General features: G+C 41.1%; 2 protein-coding genes across 4 annotated transcripts; one reads left to right on the top strand and one right to left on the bottom strand.

The window, feature by feature from the left end:
* Positions 1–6: 6 nt before the first annotated feature.
* LOC306848334 (eukaryotic translation initiation factor 3 subunit G) lies at positions 7–3,369 on the top strand. The gene is made up of 10 exons (XM_079382816.1): positions 7–373; positions 459–505; positions 1,147–1,235; positions 1,329–1,388; positions 1,472–1,576; positions 2,215–2,404; positions 2,495–2,602; positions 2,685–2,821; positions 3,070–3,176; positions 3,256–3,369. The coding sequence occupies exons 1-10, from the start codon at positions 351–353 to the stop codon at positions 3,269–3,271; spliced, it is 882 nt and encodes a 293-aa protein (XP_079238942.1). The 5' UTR covers positions 7–350; the 3' UTR covers positions 3,272–3,369.
* Positions 3,370–4,233: 864 nt separating this feature from the next.
* On the bottom strand, positions 4,234–20,204 carry LOC306857987 (DNA (cytosine-5)-methyltransferase 1-like). 3 transcript variants are annotated; one of them, XM_079398311.1, is made up of 34 exons: positions 19,986–20,204; positions 19,326–19,368; positions 18,250–18,357; positions 17,932–18,169; positions 17,747–17,819; positions 17,547–17,631; positions 17,422–17,459; positions 17,275–17,329; positions 17,111–17,194; positions 16,412–16,521; positions 16,206–16,324; positions 16,021–16,113; positions 15,782–15,933; positions 15,511–15,698; positions 12,598–12,781; positions 12,405–12,502; positions 11,646–11,799; positions 11,457–11,572; positions 11,176–11,374; positions 10,968–11,101; positions 10,711–10,890; positions 10,415–10,639; positions 10,098–10,290; positions 9,858–9,948; positions 8,012–8,143; positions 7,301–7,583; positions 7,050–7,195; positions 6,692–6,854; positions 6,432–6,609; positions 6,037–6,232; positions 5,775–5,938; positions 5,550–5,666; positions 5,371–5,458; positions 4,234–5,280 (listed from the first exon to the last, which is right to left on the bottom strand). In XM_079398311.1, exons 1-34 carry the CDS (start codon positions 20,030–20,032, stop codon positions 5,243–5,245), a joined length of 4,512 nt encoding a protein of 1,503 aa, XP_079254437.1. In that variant the 5' UTR covers positions 20,033–20,204; the 3' UTR covers positions 4,234–5,242. The 3 variants fall into 3 exon arrangements, with proteins under 3 accessions (XP_079254437.1, XP_079254436.1, XP_079254438.1); XM_079398310.1 differs by having other exon boundaries at positions 6,692–6,858; positions 7,054–7,195; XM_079398312.1 differs by having other exon boundaries at positions 6,692–6,858; positions 7,054–7,195; positions 19,326–19,361; positions 19,986–20,191.
* Positions 20,205–21,936: the final 1,732 nt, after the last annotated feature.

Here is a 21,936-nt window from a genome sequence, read left to right as displayed (position 1 = left end):
TGAAAGTAAATAGTTAAGAGTGAGACGGATGCGTGCCTGAATATTAAAATCGTAGATTGCAATTTGCATGTCATGGAAGAAGCTACTTTGACATTTTGTGGGCACATATTTATGAAGGCATTTGTATTTGTTCCTACGTTCTAGATGCTTTTTGAAGCCGTTCTTGAACGTGCTCTGGCCTTTTAGCTTGATCTCTATCGTGTTCCTTGTCTAGAAGTCAATCCTATCACAGCAGTTCTCCCTCTCTTCGTATCGTTTTCCTCGCGGCAGTCCTCCGCTCGCACAGAGGCGCTGTAGCGGCGCGTTCTCTCACCAAAACCAGCCCCGGGAGACGCAAGACAACCCTAAAGATGCCGTCGATCGAATTCGACGAGTAAGTTCTTCATATGAATGAAACCATAGAGTTTTATTAGTGCTTATTCCATCTTAACAAGCATCTGATATTGTGTTTTCCACAGCTCAAAGCCTAGCTGGGCCGATCAGGTGGAGGAAGAGGGAGATGAAGGTAACGCACGAGGCCGCAGCGCAGCCTCACGCACGTGTTTAAACGCTCGTTAATTAAACTACACCCATTACATTAAGCGATGTGAGAGCATACTTCAAAGTTATAAAACATACTCTACCTATATTGAGAGTTACAGTCAGTGAGCGGGATGTCAGCCTGACAGAAAAAGGCAGCTGGTGCTTTGGCTAATGTTCTGTATTATGCTATATTATATGCTATATATACACACATGCACTGTACTATATTACTTTGTTTTATGTTATACTACATCCGGCTGTAATATATTTTTCATCGTGCTGTTATTCTTCGGTTATTTTACATCGTAGCTACTGTGTTGTGCAGCGTATGCTACTATGCTAAATTGCACCATACTGTATGCCAGTGGTGACCAAAAGAGTAAAAAAAATAATAAAGGTTTTTATATTGTAAAGAGTTAGGGCTGCAAATAACACTTACAACGGGGTGCATGTTTTTTTTTTAATTCATTAACTTAATTTGTGTATGTGACAACAGTAAACATACTAATATTCCAGTTAATGTAGTTTGTATACATGCATACTGTGACTGCTTAACATGCCATATAAATTAACTATAGTTATTTATTTATAACTGATCCATTTACTTACAATTTTCTTCAACAGGTTCACTCCCTTCACCAAAAGAGACGGTCAAAGGTAACATCAAGACTGTCACAGAATACAAGATTGATGAAGATGGCCAGAAGTGCAAGGTCAGCAGAGTTTTTCTTAATATGATATACTACTTGTCAAAAGGTTTCAGAAGAATCAGGTTCCATATTTGTCTTTTGATCCTCTATGATCAGATTGTCAGGACGTTCAAAATTGAGACACGGAAGGCCTCCAAAGCTGTTGCCAGGAGAAAGGTATGTCTTAATTTTCTGTAGTATATTGATTTCTCCATTAAACATATTGTTTATGGGGGATTAATTGATATTTCATCCAACAGAACTGGAAAAAATTTGGCAACTCAGAATTCGATGCACCAGGTCCCAATGTTGCCACCACCACAGTGAGCGATGACGTCTTCATGACCTTCATCTCCAGTAAAGAGGTACGATGATGAGAACTTGAAGTTTTTGCACCATATTAAAGAGAGTTCACCCAGACATGAATATTAGCTGCAAATGTACTCACCCTCAGGCCATCAGCGATTGTTGATGAGTTTGTTTCTTCACGGGAACAGATATTTAGCGTTATTTATATTTAGCGTACACTTGCTCACCGACGAATCCTCTGCAGTCAATGGGTGCCGTCAGAATGAGAGTTCAAACAGCAGTTGTGTTTGTGAAGCGAAAAGCTAAATCCATCAAGATGTTTTTAAACTGTTGCTTCTGGCAAAAATATGAGTCATCTATCCATTATATTGCTTTATCCAGTGACTAAGTAGTCCTATCTGAATCAGGAGAGAAATATGCATAGATCAAGCATGGTTTACAATCCAAAACAGTTCTAAACCTTTTTGGTGGGTTTTAATGTGAGATGACAACATTATGGACTTTTTGTCACTAGTGGAATAGTAATTATGGATTATAGACTAGTATTTTGGTCAGAAGCAATGATTTAAAGATAAAATGCCTTAATGGTGGATTTCCACTTCTTGAGACGTTTATTGATGGAAATAATGAAAAATGTTTCACTTCTGTGTTGTACCGATGCCAACTTGAAGTGATTCTCCTGCTTGTTTTACAGGACTTGAATGCTCAAGACCAAGATGAAGATCCCATGAACAAGCTGAAAGGACAGAAGATCGTGTCCTGCCGTATCTGTAAAGGGGATCACTGGACCACTCGCTGTCCGTACAAGGACACACTTGGTCCTATGCAGAAGGAGCTGGCCGAGCAGCTGGGTCTGTCCACGGGAGATAAAGAGAAGGCAGCAGGTACGAAAGCTTCATGGTGTGCTGTTAAGCATATTTGGTGTGTCAGGTTTTTTTTTTTTTTTTAAATCAAAATGATTTTACTTTATCTAGAGCCTGAGCCTGCTCAACCGGTCCAAAACAAGACGGGGAAGTATGTTCCCCCCAGCCTGCGGGACGGTAGTACGCGCAGAGGAGAGTCCATGCAGCCTAACCGCAGAGGTACGTGTTTGACATTCAGATCTCAAACAATGATGTTCTCAATCAAGAGCCTAATGGTAATGTGGTGATATTTTCTCTGCAGCTGATGATAATGCTACAATCCGTGTGACCAACTTGTCTGAGGACACCAGGGAGACAGATCTGCAGGAGCTTTTCAGGCCTTTTGGCTCCATCTCAAGGATTTACCTGGCTAAGGACAAGAACACAGGCCAGTCTAAGGTGAGAGATGTGAAACACAGCCGAAAGGGATTCATGAGCAAATGACAAATAAAGCAATGAGAAGTTACCAAGATTCACGTTGACTCATCTACTCAGTTTAAGAACTAAACAGGAACATTAGTGTGATTTGCTAATCTTAAAATAAACTTGCTTACATTAGTTGTAATAATATGACCGCATGAGCCATACGAGCAATGATTGTTTTCAGAAGAACAGCTCACGTATGACTTCTTTCCCCATTACTCCAGGGCTTTGCCTTCATCAGCTTCCACCGCCGTGAGGACGCTGCCAGAGCCATCGCTGGTGTGTCTGGCTTCGGATACGATCATCTCATTCTCAACGTGGAATGGGCCAAGTGAGTCCTCCTGAAACAGTCTAAAACGAGCAACAGCCATGCTTTCTCTGATCTAATCATGTTTTCTTTGTCTTTCCAGACCCTCCAACAACTGAGAGAGCTCCATAAATATTCCAGGAGGACTAGATTTGTTCTACCAATTGTATTAGGCATTGATCTAAATAAATGCAAATGATAAAACATCCAGTTGTCTAATGTGTTTCACTCTGTGGGTTTGTTCTGTAATCTGTCTTCAATTAGCTTGTTTTCGAAGTACTTGCATTTAAGTATACTAGTAAAGCTGCAAGCAACTCTAAAGCTTGCCAGTGCTTTACTTAGAAATAATGGGGAACTAATGAAGAAATCAAGAGGAAAATGTAGATATTCCTTTGCAAAAGGTTCTTAGAAACGGTCTGAGGTATCCTGTAAAAAGTTTGCCAAATGCAAAGCTTCTGATTCATTAACCGCTGTCGGTAAATAACTAGAGGAATAACAAAATGCAAGAAATGGTAACAAACACTAGTTTGCCAGTCTAAAACACCAGTAAAAATAAGGTGGATAGAGGCAGTCTTAAACATCACTAAAAAGGCAAGACTATAAACATCCCCTCAATCTGGTCAAACTGTCCCCCTAGTATTTAATATTATTGATGTTGCAGGTCACTAAACATCGCTTGCTGTTAGGATAAGTTAATGTTTTTAGGATGGTCTTCCTCAGCAGTATGATAGTGCTTGTCAATGGCCAATCAAATAAAAAGGCAAGTTTTCTCTTCACCGAACCAGAACATTCCAGCACAAAGATTTAATAGGTGAAGAGGGTATGGTAATCTACAAGTAGCTAAACATGTATAATTTAAGTGCTTCATGATAGAAATGACTGAGTGATATCCAGTGTTGTCGTTTCAAATTGAAAATACAGATTACCTTTTAGTGATTCATGTAATTCATGATTAAAAGTGACAAGACCATAAATTAACAGAACAGTTTTCAATGCATTACACAAAATACAGTCCCTACCCCACATCCAAAAAGCTTTGACTAGTGCATCAAGCAGGAAATAAAGCACAAACACAGTGCTTAGGATTGGCATGTTCATTTTTTTTTTTTATCTGTGTATCAGCATTTTTGACAAGCAGTCATATAGCACAGAACGCAATTTGAACATTGGAAATATGCAGTGCATGTTAGTTTGTACATGGCATAAAGAGTAAAGGCACTGCATGTTATATGGAGTAAATTTTACATCAAAATATTCTTTTGGTTACACTTTATAAGGTGTCCTTGTCACAGTGTAATTATACATTTAAGTACCAAATAATGTTTGGGTTCAGGGTTACTTTCATGCAACCATGCATAATTATATTAGTAAGTACATGTAATAAGGACACATTAAAAATAAAGGGTTACCCTTTTTCCTAAATATTTAGGACAATATTAACTGAAGATATTAGATAGTTAACTGAAGAACCCATGTACTTCAAAAAAAATAAAAAATAAAAATAAAAAAGTTCTCCTCTCACCCACTTGTCTGGTAGGGTGCTATTGCAAGTGTAACTTCCTTTTCATTACACCGCAAGGAGTGAGCACACATTGCAGTAATTGACAGCATGCCAAGAAAGTCAACCGCCCCCTCCTCAAACACTCACCCGAAATTTCACAACCAGTCACAGCCTACACTAAAGTTCACTGAGGTCTTCGATGATGTGCAATGAGTCAGCATCACTCGTGGTCAAACACGCATTGTTCAGAATCGAAGGGAAGAAAAAAAAAAAAAAATTCCCTTTGGACCATTTACCAGATTTCAGACACTTAAACCATTGAATAAGAGCTTTATTTGAAATTACAACACATAAAAACTACATAGAATTTAATACCACTGTCACAGAGTGGATAATTGCAAATACAGTTAAAATCACATAGAAATTGATAAAACATCACATAAATGGCACTGCACAGACTGTCCATTGAAATGCCACTCAAGTGGCCAGCTCTGGACCAGCTTATGGATAAATGGAATGAGTTTAATGGGCTGATGCGTCAAGATGTTCCCAAACACTGTAAATGTGCGACGGTTTTATGGAGATGGCTTTAGTTGCAAACCTCCATCTTCTCCTGCTTCACAGGCTCTGAAGTTGAACAACAAAGTAGTTATTTTTGATCTCGCTATTAGAATAAAGTTTAATTCATTTAAAAATAAAAAAATAAAAAAAAGTCACCTGTAGCATTCTCCACCTTTCCTTGCACACACTTCTTGATTTCCAGACCAATGGCTTTGGAGAGGGGTGGAGGCACAGCATTACCAACCTGAGAAACACAAGGTCATGGATTAGTGATATGACTCCCCACCCCCACCAAAAAAAAAAAAAAAAACAACATTTTAGCACAGGCATCATACCTGTCTGTGTTTGTCCAAGACGTTTCCAAAAAAGCGGTAGGTGTCCGGGAATCCCTGGGAGCGTGCACATTCCCTGACACTCACCACACGGTGCTGCTCAGGGTGGAGGACACGTCCCTGTAAACAGTTACCAGTATAATTACAACAGGGTACAACTTTTACCTAACTTTTATTAGCGCTACAATTCATATCGTGATTGGTAGCATATGGCAGGGTTGACAATACCTGCTTGCCCATGGGCTCAGGATTGGTAACTGTGGTGCTGAAGAACCCGTCCCATTCCAGACGGCCGTACAGACCGGCCCAGTGATTGTGGCGGTTACCCGTGTGTGGCAGACACCAGGGAATCAGCGTGTTGAACTGCCTGTCTGCAGGGTCACACTGTTTTCCTAGTGCAACGAGAGACAACCAGTCAGGATTTCTATCATTTGAAACAAAAACAAAAAAAACCCCTCAATCTCATATTGAATTATTGGGAAGGACCAACCCTCAGCACAAGAACACACTCCTCTCAGGGCACCGGTGCCACTGCGGCCATTCTTTTTGTCAGAGTGGGTGTAGCGAAGCTTTTTTGTGGAGGTACCATCCCGCAACCGCACCTCAATATTGGGCAGATCCCTCCAGTCAGAGCCAGGAGCCAGAGGAATGTGGCGCATACGGGCCGCCACCAGGGCGCTCATGTCCTACAACACAACCAAGAATTTTAGCCTTGAGAATTTTATCTTCCTGTAGGTCTCAAAGGAAATTTCTTACAGAACAACTGCAGCTTTGATACAAGTACACCCTGCAAGTCAAATGCAAGAACACTGGATTTCTGAAAGCCACTGATGAGTCACAACTATTTTCCAAATGCCAAAACACCTTCAAGGTGAAGGAACTGACCTTACAGATGTGGTCCCTGAGGATGGGCTGGTACTGAGAGCCACGAATGTGCCTCTGGAACCAGGACTGCGGCTCGCCGTTATAGGAGATTTCCAGAGCTGCGGCTCCATTACGGATCTCTGGGAGGTCAGACATTGTGTCCCGCACTGTGATGGTGCGATAAATGCCTCCGTTTCCACTGGACAAAATAAAATGGTGTGATAAGATTAGAGCAGGAACCACAATTTGTTTGAGTGACGACACAACTGTCAAATGCTTACCGAGTGACATTGCTGACATATTTCTTTTCATCAACCACCACACTAAGAGAACAAGCACGTGGGGCGAACACATGAAGGGGTTCAGGGAAGCGGGGCAGCTTTTCACCTGGGGCTGCAGCCAGGACGATCGCCCTGCGTCTGGTCTGGGCCACCCCATACTGCCCTGCCTGCAGAAGTCAGACATTAAAACAGACAAATTAAAGGTGATTAAAAAGGGGGAAAGATGATGATGATGATGATGATAATGCACAGTCCCTTCCTTAAAGTTATATCCCTTTATTTAAAAAAAAAAAAAGAAAAAAAACAAAACACGTTGAGATCACACAACGACTTCATTATTACTTTAAATAAGTCTAACTTGCCTGTAGCACACCAAAGGTGCACTGGTAGCCCATGCGAACAAGACAGCGCAGCGTGAGCTTCAGGACCATGGAGCGCTTGAATGACACAAAGTTCCTCACGTTCTCCAGCAGGAAGAACTTGGGTCTGTAGTAGTCACAATAACTGTGGCGGAAAAAATAAAACAAAATCACAATGGTAAAATGCATTCAACAGCATGTTTCCAAACAGGCAGAACAACCTTTTCACAGCAAGACTCATTCTGCTAACCTCAGATATGAGACAACCAACGAGTTCTTGAACTTTGAGTACGTGCGCGAGTTAAAGCGGTTCATTCCACTGAAACCCTGGCAGGGCGGCCCACCGCAGAGCATCTCCACATCCCCCTTCTGCGGCATCTTCTGTCCAAGAGAGTTGGTCTTCTCTCCAGACATCACCAGCTTCAACAGGACGTTACAGTCCTCTGTGAAGACTGTGGTGCCTGGGTTGTTCAACCTGAACGCCTGAGCAGCAGGATCCCACATCTCTATGGCCCAGTTTGTCTCAGAGATACCTGGTGTTTGGGAAAAGAAATTTATAAAATACAACACAACAGTGGTCCTCGGAGTGGACTGTGGTCTGGTTCTGGACTCCAGCTTACAGTTTCTACATTCATTCAAGCCCTTTACGCTCAGTGTGCACTGCTTCTCTCAGCCGCTAAAGACGTAAAAGCACTAAAGTTACAGATTGAAGCAGCTGTTTTTTTCCAGGTGTGACCAGACACCCGAACATTGGAACATCTGTATTTTGCTAGGTATCTATTAAAAACAGACTTCAAGAGGAAAACCCTGAACCACCACATTTTTCTCAGCCTTTTTAAACTCACAGCTGATTAAATACTTTGACTATTTTGACGGTTAAGGATCTTTTACAAAAGCACTTCAACTGAAAACCCCTTCAACACAATATAGTTCCAGAAACCGGTCTGGATAGAGGACCAACCTGCTTGATGGAAACCCTCAGACAGACCACCACAGCCAGAGAACACATCCAGTGTGCGCAGTTTGGGGACTGTCCTCTCTTGGGGCTCCTGATCCTGCGATTCCTGTGAGGCTGCTTTAGCCTTCCCTTTACCTGCAGAAAACCACAATACACAAATGACTTTTAAACCATATTGCATTCATGATGGGCAATTTCAAGCCAAAGAAACTGTTCAGAGAACTACAGGTGCTGGCCATAATTAGAATCATGAAAAAGTTGATTTCAGTAATATCATTCAAAAAGTGAAACTTGTATATTAGATTCATTCATTACACACAGACTGATATATTTCAAATGTTTATTTCCTTTAATTTTGATGATTATAACTAACAAATGAAAGTCCCAAATTCAGTATCTCAGAAAATTAGAATATCAATTAAGACCAATGCAAAAAAAAAATATTTTTAGAAATGTTGGCCAACTGAAAAGTATGAGCATGTACAGCACTCAATATTTAGTTGGGGCTCCTTTGGCCTGGATTACTGCAGCAATGCGGCGTGGCATGAGTCGATCAGTCTGTGGCACTGCTCAGGTGTTATGAGAGCCCATGTTGCTCTGATAGTGGCCTTCAGCTCTTCTGAATTGTTGGGTCTGGCGTATTGCATCTTCTTCACAATACCCCATAGGTTTTCTATGGGGTTAAGGTCAGGCGAGTTTGCTGGCCAATCAAGAACAGGGATACCATGGTCCTTAAACCAGGTACTGGTAGCTTTGGCAGTGTGTGCAGGTGCCAAGTCCTGTTGGAAAATGAAATTTGCATCTCCATAAAGTTGGTCAGCAGCAGGAAGCATGAAGTGCTCTAAAACTTCCTGGTAGACGGCTGCGTTGACCTTGGACCTCAGAAAACACAATGGACCAACACCAGCAGATGACATGGCACCCCAAACCATCAATGACTGGAAACTTTACACTGGACCTCAAGCAATGTGGATTATGTGCCTCTCCTCTCTTCCTCCAGACTCTGGGACCTTGATTTCCAAAGGAAATGCAAAATTTACTTTCATCAGAGAACATAACTTTGGACCACTCAGCAGCAGTCCAGTCCTTTTTGTCTTTAGCCCAGGCAAGACGCTTCTGACGCTGTCTCTCGTTCAAGAGTGGCTTGACACAAGGAATGCGACAGCTGAAACCCATGTCTTGCATACGTCTGTGCGTGGTGGTTCTTGAAGCACTGACTCCAGCTGCAGTCCACTCTTTGTGAATCTCCCCCACATTTTTGAATGGGTTTTGTTTCACAATCCTCTCCAGGGTACGGTTATCCCTATTGCTTGTACACTTTTTCTACCACATCTTGTCCTTCCCTTCGCCTCTATTAATGTGCTTGGACACAGAGCTCTGTGAACAGCCAGCCTCTTTAGCAATGACCTTTTGTGTCTTGCCCTCCTTGTGCAAGGGGTCAATGGTCATCTTTTGGACAACTGTCAAGCCAGCAGTCTTCCCCATGATTGTGTAGCCTACAGAACTAGACAGAGACCATTTAAAGGCTTTTGCAGGTGTTTTGAGTTAATTAGCTGATTAGAGTGTGGCACCAGGGGTCTTCAATATTGAACATTCACAATATTCTAATTTTCTGAGATACTGAATTTGGGAGTTTCATTAGTTGGCAGTTATATAATCATCAAAATTAAAGGAAATAAACATTTGAAATATATCAGTCTGTGTGTAATGAATGAATCTAATATACAAGTTTCACTTTTTGAATGGTATTACTGAAATCAACTTTTTCATGATATTCAAATTTTATGACCAGCACAAGTAAATAAGTGACCATGACTTGTCACCTCAAAGTTATAAATCAAGTGTTTACCTTTCCCCTTTCCTTTCCCTTTGCCCTTATGCACTGCTGATCGGGCATGATTGGGAGGATCCTCAAAGCTCTTAGTCCTGGAATTGTATGCCTAAAGAAAACAAACCTTGAAGACAAATTCTCTCCAATTCTTTAGTGAAAGTCTGCCAGATCAGCTGGGAAGAAAAATGGGTGCACCATGGCTCATTGGATCAATGCCACCATCTTTTTGCTTTTTAAACACCCATCCCTCATCCTCACCTCTAGGAAGTAAAAGCGATCAGGTCCTCTGCTCGAGTAGTCCTGCACGCTTTCCACCAGGTCCTCTGCATACTCCACCTGACAGCGGCCCAGCACCTCTGCCATGTTTGCAGTCACCTCTTCATCACTCCAGTAGAGCTGGTTTATGTCAGAATGGTAGGCACCCTTTGGTCCTTTATGAGTGTTTTCAGGCCTGAAAGCAACGGTTATCATGAAAAGAACTCAGGCAAGGTTTATACAACTTTAGTGGAAACTTGAAGCTAAAGGCTGTACTGATGTTAGCCAAGGGAACTGCTTGAAGAGAGAAAATGTCTCACCTGTAAAATTTATAGAGGCGCAGTTTGATCTCCATTCTGTCTGGCTTTCCATCACTGCGTCTGTTGCAGAAGATTTCTTTGATGCGCCCAACACGGAAGGGCTCTGGTGCATCTAGGTTTGAGCCCTTGATGTAATCCGAGGACTTCCTATAGTATTCTGGGTACAGATCTTCATCAACATCATCCTTCCTGTGAGAACGCTTCACTGGGCTTGCAACCTTCACCCTAAAAGGGAAAACATACCTTTAATAAAACGGCTCAACCTCAGAATACTTTTAAAGACGAAAAAAACTTACGCAAAATTAAAGGCCTCCGGGGGAAGATAGACACTGTCCCCCACTCTGTAATGCTCGCCCTTCAGAGTTGCCAAACCATAGAAGACTTTAGAGTCCCTTTCCTCATCCTCCAGGGGTTCACAGACACTAGGCACTTCCTGAGCCTCTCGTTCCTTATTCCTTACGCAGCTGGCACAGAACCTGCCATAAAACGTGTTAAAATGCATGCACAGAAAAACTGATCTGTAAGAAAGACTAGGTCTAAAAGGGGCACTCACTTATACTTGCGGTCCTCTGGCGGTGTGACTTTGGGAGGAGACTCAAAGCGAGCACATTCACCATCATACAAAAGCTGATAAAAGAAGCTTTTGCCATCATCTTCGATCACTTTAATGTCATCATCCATTCCACCCTGAAAGCATACAAATATTAATACCTCCTGCCCAGTTTGTTAGACAAATGTAGAGTAGACTTCAGCATCTGTACCTCCATGAACCAGTTTTCAGATGGAGCCTTATAGAGGACGTTGACCTTGCCCTGGACGAAACTCAGCTGCATATCTTCACACTCATCCACAAGGAAGAGCTCAAGAGGGTCCGATGACGCTCCAAGAACTGTATCAGTACCACGGCAAAACCAGTGCGCATGAAACATCTTCTCACCGTCCTCCCACAATGCCGTAATCCTAGAATCACAAGGAAAACGTTGGTTTACCAATTTAAGGCAATATGCTGCCAAGAACCCAGATTTGCTTCAATAAAGATTACCTGGCCAAGTAGAGGGGATGTGATGGGTCAGCAGGGTTCACAGACACACAGTCTCCCACTTCCACCACCTCATTCTCCACACGCACTTTCATGTAGTACTCCTTCCTTCCATCAGTCTGAAATGACATCAATACTTAAAGTCCTGGACACAGACATCTAGGTTCTCTCTGCAAGTTACAGATCACATACCTTGATGGGCTCGCCCACCCAGCTGATCTTATTCTTAGTCTGTTTTTTTTTCTTTGCCTGAGACATTTTCTTTGTCTCCTTAAGAACCGGCAACACTTCCTCCTCATCCATATTCTCATCGTCCTCAGCTTCTTTCACTGCCAGGTTGGGACATCTGGACAGGGGACAAGACACCCATTTAGCTTTATTCCAGCAAACAAATCCAAGGCCATTGAGCTGGATAACAAACTGGCAGGAAATAAAGTGCTTCTCAAAAGGGTTTTCCTATGCTCACTCTGTACGACAGGGGGCAGCACACTGATTAAAGATGATTCTGCGCTTTATTAGCATTAGTCACAGCACTGAGCAGATATGAAACAGACACAATGAGGCACTACAAAAGCAACAGTAAGGGCAGATTGAAACGACTGACTTGAAAGCACGTCAAAGTCTGTTTCGGACAACAAAAGGACAATGTATCAATTCTTGCAGTATCTGTAGGACAGACACCCTCACTATACAAATTTTTTTTAAATCAATTGACGTAAAAAAAGTAAGTAAATCAAAGAGATTTAGAAAGAACAGGTCAGGTGAATTTGTAGCAAAGACATGAGGGAGCTAGTAAAGATCCATCCTAAACAATAGTAGTGTTAGTCACTATTAGAAACCAACTCTAACCACTGACTGACATTTACTCACATTTCACAACACATGGAAACAAGACATTTTCACAGAGCAGAAGGATTACGCAAGTATGACAACCGGCCACAGTTAGCATACCTCCTCTTCTGACAGGCCTGTTTACTTCTGCCACTGCCTCCAAACTTGATCATATCCTTACAGGCTGAACACTTGCCACAATCTGGTGCTTGACACACCTGAAAAATAAAGATATGATGCCCGTCTGGGTCACACGGACATTGCAAGCATAGTTTGCAATAAAAGGCAATAAAAAATTTTTTGGACAACCTACCTCACAGACACCACAACGGTGTCTCTTCACACCACCTCCATCCTTATTGTTCTGGTCAATCTGATCGGAGAAAAATGTGTCAAAGATTTGATAGACCAGTTTAGTGGTGGTGGCTTTAGTTGGGCCCTTGCTGTCCTTTTCGATCTTGGTGGGATGACGGATGGCTTGTCTTCTGGCTGCTCTCCTGAAGAACAAAATGTGTAATAAAGTTACAAATACACCATTTTAGATAGAAACCACTAACAGCCAAGAAAAAAAAAAAAAAAAAAAAAAAAAAAAAAAGAGCCATGCATGAAATGTGGATGTCACAGGACACTGAACGTATTGAATCGGTCAAGACTGGGTGATGCAAATTTCTCACTTCAAAGTCAGTTTTAGAGATCCGAGCAGATCGGCTCTGTGCTTTACAGAACTAGGACATTCAGTCCTTTCAGAGGCTTAGCTTTTCCTAAATGGGCAACTTGTAAATTCAAAGAATGGGAGCACAAATTAACATCTGTTATGCAGAGCCATGCAAGTCAGGGAGGAAGGGAAAAAAAAAAAAAAAAGCTATGGAAAATGTTCTTGTTCTAATCACCCACCCCTTTCAACTAGTGAAGTAGTTTACCACCAACACAGGCTACTGCAGTTGAGCGTATGGGAATATAGATAAACCAAGCCACACACACACACACACACACACACTACAGAAACACAAGCTTCACATACCAGTACAGCTGCCTGCTGCATTTGGAAAGGTTAGAGGATTATTAGAAGCATGAGGAGATCATGCAACAAGCACAAGTGAACCTTAACATCCCAACAAACCATTGAACGAACCATAGCTTCAAGAAATGGTTCGCACAAAAGAAAAAAAAGTTACTGTATTCAAAAGCAATTATCCACTTTACTAAAAGGTAATGTCAAATTTAACAAGCTGTGTGTCGTTACAATGTCGACAGTATATGTAATAGGGGTGGGAATTGCAGGGTAGCTCACGATACAATATAATTACGATACATGGCTCACGATGATATCATGATACATTTCTAGAAAATCCTATAATGATACATCACGATATCTCTAAACAAAATGCCTGTGAAAAGGTTAAGTGCAAGTTCCTTCAAGTCCAAACTGTAAAAAAATAAAATAAAAAGTTCTGTAAATCAATTTTAACATGTTGAGTAGGCTAAATTAATCATTGTATTCTTGGACTTATTAAAATGTTACACTTTTCTTTCTCTGTGTAAACAAACACATTTAACTGCTTATCAAACAGAGAAAAAAATATATATAAACCTGGTACATCTCAATGGAGTGCTCTCAACCCTTCTACTCCTCATATCATAAAAACAGAGTCACACACGAAGAAATAGCCGTTCTCATTGCGTCTTTTGCACGCTCAGGTTCATCATTTCAAATCTAGATGCGCAAGCATACACACTTCTGCACCGCATCACGTATGCCATAGGTGCAGATTTATGTTTCTGCCGGTCGGTGCCCACTGTTCACTCGGCATAATGCGCACTTGTAATATCTGCGAGAGAGGGAGAGCATCCAGTGTTGTTCACATAAAACTGGACGCACCGGCGGCGCTCTCACACGAGCGGAGACTGACTGAATATGCACTCTGCAATAACGTGATTGCACCCATGTCCATGCTGATAGCTGTTCTGGGGCAGCTAGTTTTCATCTCCATAAACACATACTTTCATATATACATATAAATATTAAGAGAAAGAGAAAGAGAGAGAGGTCAATCAATTGAATAACATTTACTGTCTTAAAGATTAGATTCCCAAACCAGCACAATCAGACCCAACCAAATCAGTTACAAAAACAAAACTACATCGCCTACTGGAAAGATGTCACTAAAATACAAAAGATGGAGCTGTATTTACACCTGAAAAGAGACTACAAACCAGCAGAATACCTGATCTGTGTAAAAGATCACAAATTAGACACTAACAAAATACAGACTGAGTGATCACTGTCTGGCTATAGAGAGAGGACGGCACAGACATAGATGGCAGCTACGAGAACAGAGACTGTGTTCACTGTGCTCGCAGAAAGAGCTGGAAACAGAGGAACATTTCTTACTGCACTGTGATTACTATCACAACATCAGAGCTGCATATTTCACCAAATTGTATGGCATTACCAAATGCAGAAAAATTAAGTCACATTTTAGGAGAAAATTCCAAAATGATCACAACAGCAGTAAGATATGTATCAGCCTGCCACAAACTAAGACTATCAGCCAGTGGACAAAACTGAAGCAAGATCATTTCTTACATGTTGTACAAAAGGTGTTTTTTTATTTTATTTATTTTTTTAGCAATGTCAAATATTTTTCTTGTTTGTAAAAAAAAAAAAAAAAAAAAAAAAAAAAAATACATGTGCATATTTACTTATTTTACAGACATTCTTGTTCTATGTATTATATAATTGTTTGTTCCTTATTCATGTAATGGACAATGCTTTGGCAATACTGTGCAGGTCATGCCAATAAAGCTCATTTGAATTTAATCGATTAGATTTTTACAATGCATTCTTTTCAATCCACCAGTTCGCATTTACAGCTCTGCGTGTTTGCCACGTAAAAACAGGTTGATTTTCACATTGGTCTAAAACAGTAGACGTCTCATTGAAAATGTGTATTCCTTCAGATTAACATGTATAAATAACAGTTAACATGCCAATAATAATCTCTGTTTGTCAGTTTATCAAAGTTTCATTAGCATTGGATGTCCAAGTACATAGATGTGCAAAGGACCTACTAATGGGTTTTAATGCTCTCTAAGAACAGAAACACCCATCATTAAAGCTGCACACATCAGCCACCTTTTGTATTATAAGCAGACCCCATTATACGAGTCATTCATTACTCGGTGTGCATAATAACATCCAGAAGTTTCACTCTATGAAGCTTACCTCTTGCCCAAGGTAACACCAGCCAGCTTGATCAAATCTCTCATACAGGGAGTGATGATGATAGGCTGCTCGTCTGAATCTCCAGCCTCATCATAGCTCTCCACCTGCTCCACCACAAACTGGGCATGGCGCAGTAGTGTGTCCTCTGTGAAGCGGTTGAAGTTAAGCCCAGCAGGTGGAACAGTAGTCTAAAGACATGAAGGAACGGTTAGAAGCACTGCTTCTAATGGGACCAGACACACACACACTAAGACCATGTCAATCAGCTCACCTCAATTTTGTTCAGCAGATCCTCATATGTGGCATCTTGGTTCTTCTGGAGAAATTCAACCACAATCTTGCTCATGTATATCTTCTCCTGCATCAAAGCAAAAATGGCAGAGTACTCCTCACTGGGGTCCATTAGAATGTAGTCAGCAAAGGCTTTGGAGAAGAAATAAAACAGGTCGGATCTCATGTGCATGGACTAATCTGACTAGGATGAGACTGATTACTTTAGGAAATACTTACCTGTGGTGAAGCCAATTAAAGCCTTCTCCCCACCATCAAAACCAGTGATCCACCAAGCATTGATGGGACCAAGCTTCTTGGCAGGAACCCCACCTAAAGAGAAAAATTGCAAACAAATTAATCCACACTTAAACCTAAAGTGGCAAAAATTGTCAGTGTTCACTGTAAAGAAACTTGGGACATACCATCCATGCACGGGTTGTCATCGTAGATGGGCTTAACAGCACAGCTAAAGTATAGCTCCACATTTTTCTCAATGAGGCCAGAGTCAAATGGACACAGGTGTCCACGCTTGTCATACACACTGTGAATGAGAATTGTAATGTCAGTCAAATAATTGGAGAAAAACAATATGAATACCATTCAGAACAAATGCCTTTCTCCTCATTACCTGAAGTTAGTAATCTTGTGCTGGGGCAGATCTTCATAGCTTTCAAAACCATCCTCATTGGCATCAAAGAGGGATAGACGCTCATCAGTCAACATCTCAGGTTCATCCAACTGCCATAGACAAATTGTATTCAATATTAGTGTTAAAGGCACAAGTCAAATTTAAATTGTGAAGGGACATACTGCCAAGTACGGTGACTCATACTCGGAATTCGTGCTCTGCATTTAACCCATCCATAGTGCACACACAGCAGTGAACACACATACACATACCGTGAACATACATCCGGAGCAGTGGGCAGCCATTTATGCTGCGGCGCCCGTGGAGCAGTTGGGGGTTCGGTGCCTTGCTCAAGGGAAAATTGCCACCATTTACTCACCCTCATGTCATAACAAATCTGAGTTTCTTCTGTTGAACACATTTTTAAGAATGCTGGTAAGAAAACAGTTGATGGTCCCCATTGACTTCCATAGTATTTCTTTCGCTACTAAGGAAGTCAATGGGGACCAACAACTGTTTGGTTCTTCGAAATGTTCTTTTGTGTTTAAAGAAACTTACACCGATTTGGAACAACATGAGTGAGTAAATGGCAAATTTTAATTTTGGGGTGAACCCTTCCTTTATATAACCAATTTAACAGACCTTGATTGGCAGCAGCCAAACAAACTAGATATCAGTTCAAGGTATAACAAAACTCACGGCATCATCAGGATCTCCCTGGAAGAACTTGAGGTCTGAATCATCTAGATACTGCCTGCAGTCAGGACATTTTGGTGGAGGGGTCTGAAATGCAGATTAATGAGATTCATATGGTGCATTAAAAGGAAAGCAGCAGCATAAATTGGGAATGAAATGAGCATCACCTTGGCTGCGGACTCAGGCTTGATATTGCCATTAGTAGTGTTTTCAGTATCAGGCCTGAAAGATGTAGGGGATAGGACTTATTAAAAATCACAGATTCATTATATGGGGAGAAAGGCTAGTTTCATTTGACTTAACGTGGAACTCACTTCTCAGCTTCTATTTTAAGGCGTTTCTCTTCATGGACCTTGACCAGAGGAAGAAAAAAAAAATTGCTCCTATAAAAATTTCCATGGATATCTTAAAACCACATTAAATGTAAAAAAAATCTTACCTCCTCTGTAAGATCTTCCTCAGGCTTCACTTCTGCCTCCCCATTTGTGGCTTCTCCATTCAGCTCATCAGACTTGCGTTTTGGGCTATTGGACAAGGGTACAACAGCCATTTATAAAAGACACTAAAGATTAATACAAACTAAATCAGATTTCAACTGCCATTTCACAGATTTGAGGACAACACTTAATGTTGACTTACACTCTAGAGAACATGGAAAGGATAGTTGGCTGTTTTCCAGAGTTACGTGTGACCCTGGTACTGGCTGGAGATTCTGTGGGGGAATAAAATACACCAATAATAAAGACTAAATATTCTCACGCAACGTAGAGATGCAGCTGTTGTAACATATGGAGGGCAATAAGCTTTAAACCCATGCAACTCACTCTTGGGCTCAGAGTCTGCTTTACTGCGACGTCCACCCCTTCCCTTCGGGGCGCTGGGAGACTTTATAGCATCTCCTTCCTCCTGAGTATCCATGGCTCCCTCCTGCTCGCCCTTGTCTTTGTGAGATCCATTTTCAGAGAAGCCGTTTGAATGTCCATTCTGCCCCACTCCTTCATCCTCTTTGACAACTCCCAGAGCTTTCTTCAGCACAGCCTTCACCTCTGACATGTAAACCTCCTGAACAGAAAGACATTCAAGTTGAAGCACAAGTTCTCAACTGTTGCAGACGGGAGAGCTGAAAGTGCAGCATTACTCACAGTGGAAAGCTCGGAGCTCTTTAACTTGTCCTCAAGGATTTTGAGTTGGTTCTGAGTATCAGTGAGCAGGAACTCCTGCAGTAACCTGAGCTTTTCCTTTACACACTCCTACACAATGAATAACAAAAGCTGTGCAGTCAAGCTACAAAAATGTTGAAACTCACTCATGCATTTGGCAGATGCTTTAAAATCAAGGTACACGTTAACATTATCAGTTCTTGCTTTCCTTAGAAATCAAATCCATTAACTTAGCATTGCCATGTTCTACTGTCTGAGCTACAGGAAAGCCTGTGGAACTCTAAATAAAATATGTCTATACAATACTTCACACATAAATCTAAGACATGTTTTTATTATCTTAAGACATTTTGATATAAATGGCAGGAAATGAGACTACCAGACACAAATTGTGCCTATAAGATTTGCTAAAACAACATTAAGAGGATGTGTCGGACCAGACAGAGGTGGCCAAAATTGTTAGAACACTAGGCATATTTAAGAGGTTTCAGTTGTTTTTGTTGAACAGGTCATTACAATACCCATAAAACGAACTATTGCCAGAACTACAAGCAACTAAAGGAATCTGTTGGAACATTGAAAATGGACTGGCCCCCTCAAAGCCCAGACCTCAACCCCATTGAGCAAATTTGGGGTGAGTAGGAAAATAAACTGGACAGATCTATTGCACATTCAAAGGAAAGCCTTTGGCTTGAGTTGCAGAAGATATGGGATAACGAGTGTTAAATTTAATATTGAAAATATGCCAGAGACACGTGCTGCTTTAACTTCTGCAAAAGGTGGACATACCAAATAAAGTCAAAAGTGGATAAAAACAGTATGACTCACTTCATCTGATTTTGTTGTGCTCGGAGCAACCATTTGAATGTTTCATGAACATTATAAAATTAAATCATGTTTTGGAGGCAAATAAAGTAAGTTTTCAGATCTGTCATGTGGTCAAACAGTTTTCGCAACACCAAGACTTATAAAAGTACTAACGTACAATACATGAAGGGCACGGTTTTTGCCAGATTTCTGGGAGATGCCTACATGTACAAATCACCAACAACCCTCACCTCATCTGACAAACTGTCTCCACCTTCATCCAGCACCTGCAGCCTGGGGAAATGAAGGTAAACATCTCATTAACCTTACACAACACCCAACATCAAAATGACTCGACATGCAATAACGTCAGCTGACAGTTTGTCTCAGAAAAGTGATGCTATAATAGGATTAGGCAAGTAAACAAGCACACACGCATGCAGAGAAAGTGGGTGTTTATTTTGTTATTAACATCACTTCTGATGATCCTGTCCTGAATAAACTACACGAAACGCAAGACGACTCAATAGTTATGAGTCGAATGACGTTTGCATTGACTGAGCAGAGGGAGACAGGACTCAGGAGGCGGGCAGAGCTATACTCGGAGACATGTAAGTTATATTTGGCGCCAAATGCAGTCAGACTGACACCTGCGAGTTCGTTCGTATCAAAACAACCAGCAGCCGCAGGTTTTACCCTCCACACGCGAGCTGACGGCGGGTAACCTTACAGCATCTGTAGCACGGCTAAATGCTAACTAGAGTAAAAACTTAACATGTTTTACATCTCCAAACAGCACATCATACAGCGGCCGTTATGTGACGTGATCAACGTGTAATAAAGCCCGCGAATGCGCAAACTATGAAACAGTCTATCGTTATAGTTGCATTAAAGCAAACACAGCACCGTACCGTTCCTTGACATCCTCTGGCAAAGACAACGAGGTCCTGGTAGGCATTTCAAGTTCGAGTTTGATCAAAGAAAACGACTATTTAAAAACACGATTTAAAACAACAACAGATAAAAGCGGCGATTAAGATCTGACAGCGTTCGCTGGAGGGACTTTATGAATTGTCTCTACTAGCGGCTGAGAAATACGCGCGGGCCGCTTTTTCGCGCGGAAACGCGGGGTGGGTTGGACGCTACCACTAATTTAAAGTCGGCCTACGGGGGTCGAATGTGTCAAATGAGTTGTGCGTTTCTAGTTTTGTTTAAAACTAGTCAGTTGCATTATTTTGAGTATATGGAAACTGTCGTAGTACTGTGAAATATAAACTTTAAGAGTGAAAGAATAAGATATCTTAAATTATTTTCAAGGATTATTTTCGCTTACACCCCTTCTACGGCTTCAGAGACTCAAGCTATATGGGATGTACCACATTTTGCTCTGCCTCAGGGGTGCAAATTCACTCATTTTCATTAACTCTTCCAGTGTAAATATTTAGCATTGCCGGTGACGGATAGAAATCTGACACCGAGCCGACCAGTTCGATTGGTCTATTTAAATTAAGTTTATATAGTTTTTAGATAGTATTTATATTTATAATGTATTAGAATTACGTGTTATATTACTTAATTAATTTAAACATTTAATAAAGTATACAAATGACTTCTAAACAAACATATACAGGTGCAAATGCAGTCCTTTGAAATAAAGGTACCCAAAAATCAGTACGAAATAAATGTAACCCTAAGATGCAGTAAAGAAACACAGTAACAGCAGCATTTCCTGCATGTTTATTCAGAAAGTTTTCAGGTTTGTTCAAATGTGTTGTAATTTTAATTTTCATACTGAACTATTCAAAAGAAACGATGTCACACAGATGTACTTATTTTCAGTAATAACTAATTTTATCATAAACCAAAATCTACAGGTGTACAAATATCTACACGTGTACAAATATAGCATAACTTAACCCATTTAATCCCACAACAGTGACCATAAAAAAAGTTTTTTTTATAAAGCTCTAAAACCCTTACTGACTGATGTTTTAGTGCACCTCCTGCAAATATGGAAAAATAAAGGGTCTCAATTAAATATGTGCAGTTTCACACGATTAGTGCAAATTGTCACATGGCCAGAGCAGTTTATTTCCTGTTTGCACCTTGAGAAGATGATAACTGCATCAAAGCTCCAAAACGAAAGGCTAGTAAAGTGTGTTAAGATATGACAAAGATTTTTGGTACACATTATCTTTAAGGTGTCTAGTACAACCCAAATTCCAGAAATGTTGGGAACGTTTTTTAAATTTGAATAAAATGAAAAGTAAAATAATTTCAAATCACATGAGAAAATATTTTATTCAAAATAGAACATAGATAACATAACAAATGGGCATCAAGGTTATGAGTTTCTGGAGTTTTGGTGTTAGAATTTGGTCCCATTCTTGTCTGATATAGGTTTCCATCTGCTGAAGAGTTTGTGATCATCTTTGTCGTGGCCTAATGGTTAGAGAGTCGGACTCGTAATCCAAAGGTTGCGGGTTCGAGTCTCGGGCTGGCAGGGATTGTAGGTGGGGGGAGTGAATGTCCAGCGCTCTCTCCACCCTCAATACCACGACTGAGGTGCCCTTGAGCAAGGCACCGAACCCCCAACTGCTCCCCGGGCGCCGCAGCATAAATGGCTGCCCACTGCTCCGGGTGTGTGTTCACGGTGTGTGTGTGTGTGTTCACTGCTGTGTGTGTGCATGTTGGATGGGTTAAATGCAGAGCACAAATTCCGAGTATGGGTCACCGTACTTGGCAGTATGTCACTTCACTTCACTTTCACTTGACGTATTTTTTGTTTAATGATGTGCCAAATGTTCTCTATAGGTGAAAGATCTGGACTGCAGGCAGGCCAGTTCAGCACCCGGACTCTTC

Source organism: Barbus barbus (assembly GCF_936440315.1).
Source record: "Barbus barbus genome assembly, chromosome: 3".
NCBI classification, from domain to species: domain Eukaryota; kingdom Metazoa; phylum Chordata; class Actinopteri; order Cypriniformes; family Cyprinidae; genus Barbus; species Barbus barbus.
The sequence above is the reverse complement of the archived record's forward strand: the minus strand, read 5'-3'. Positions and strand labels throughout refer to the sequence as shown.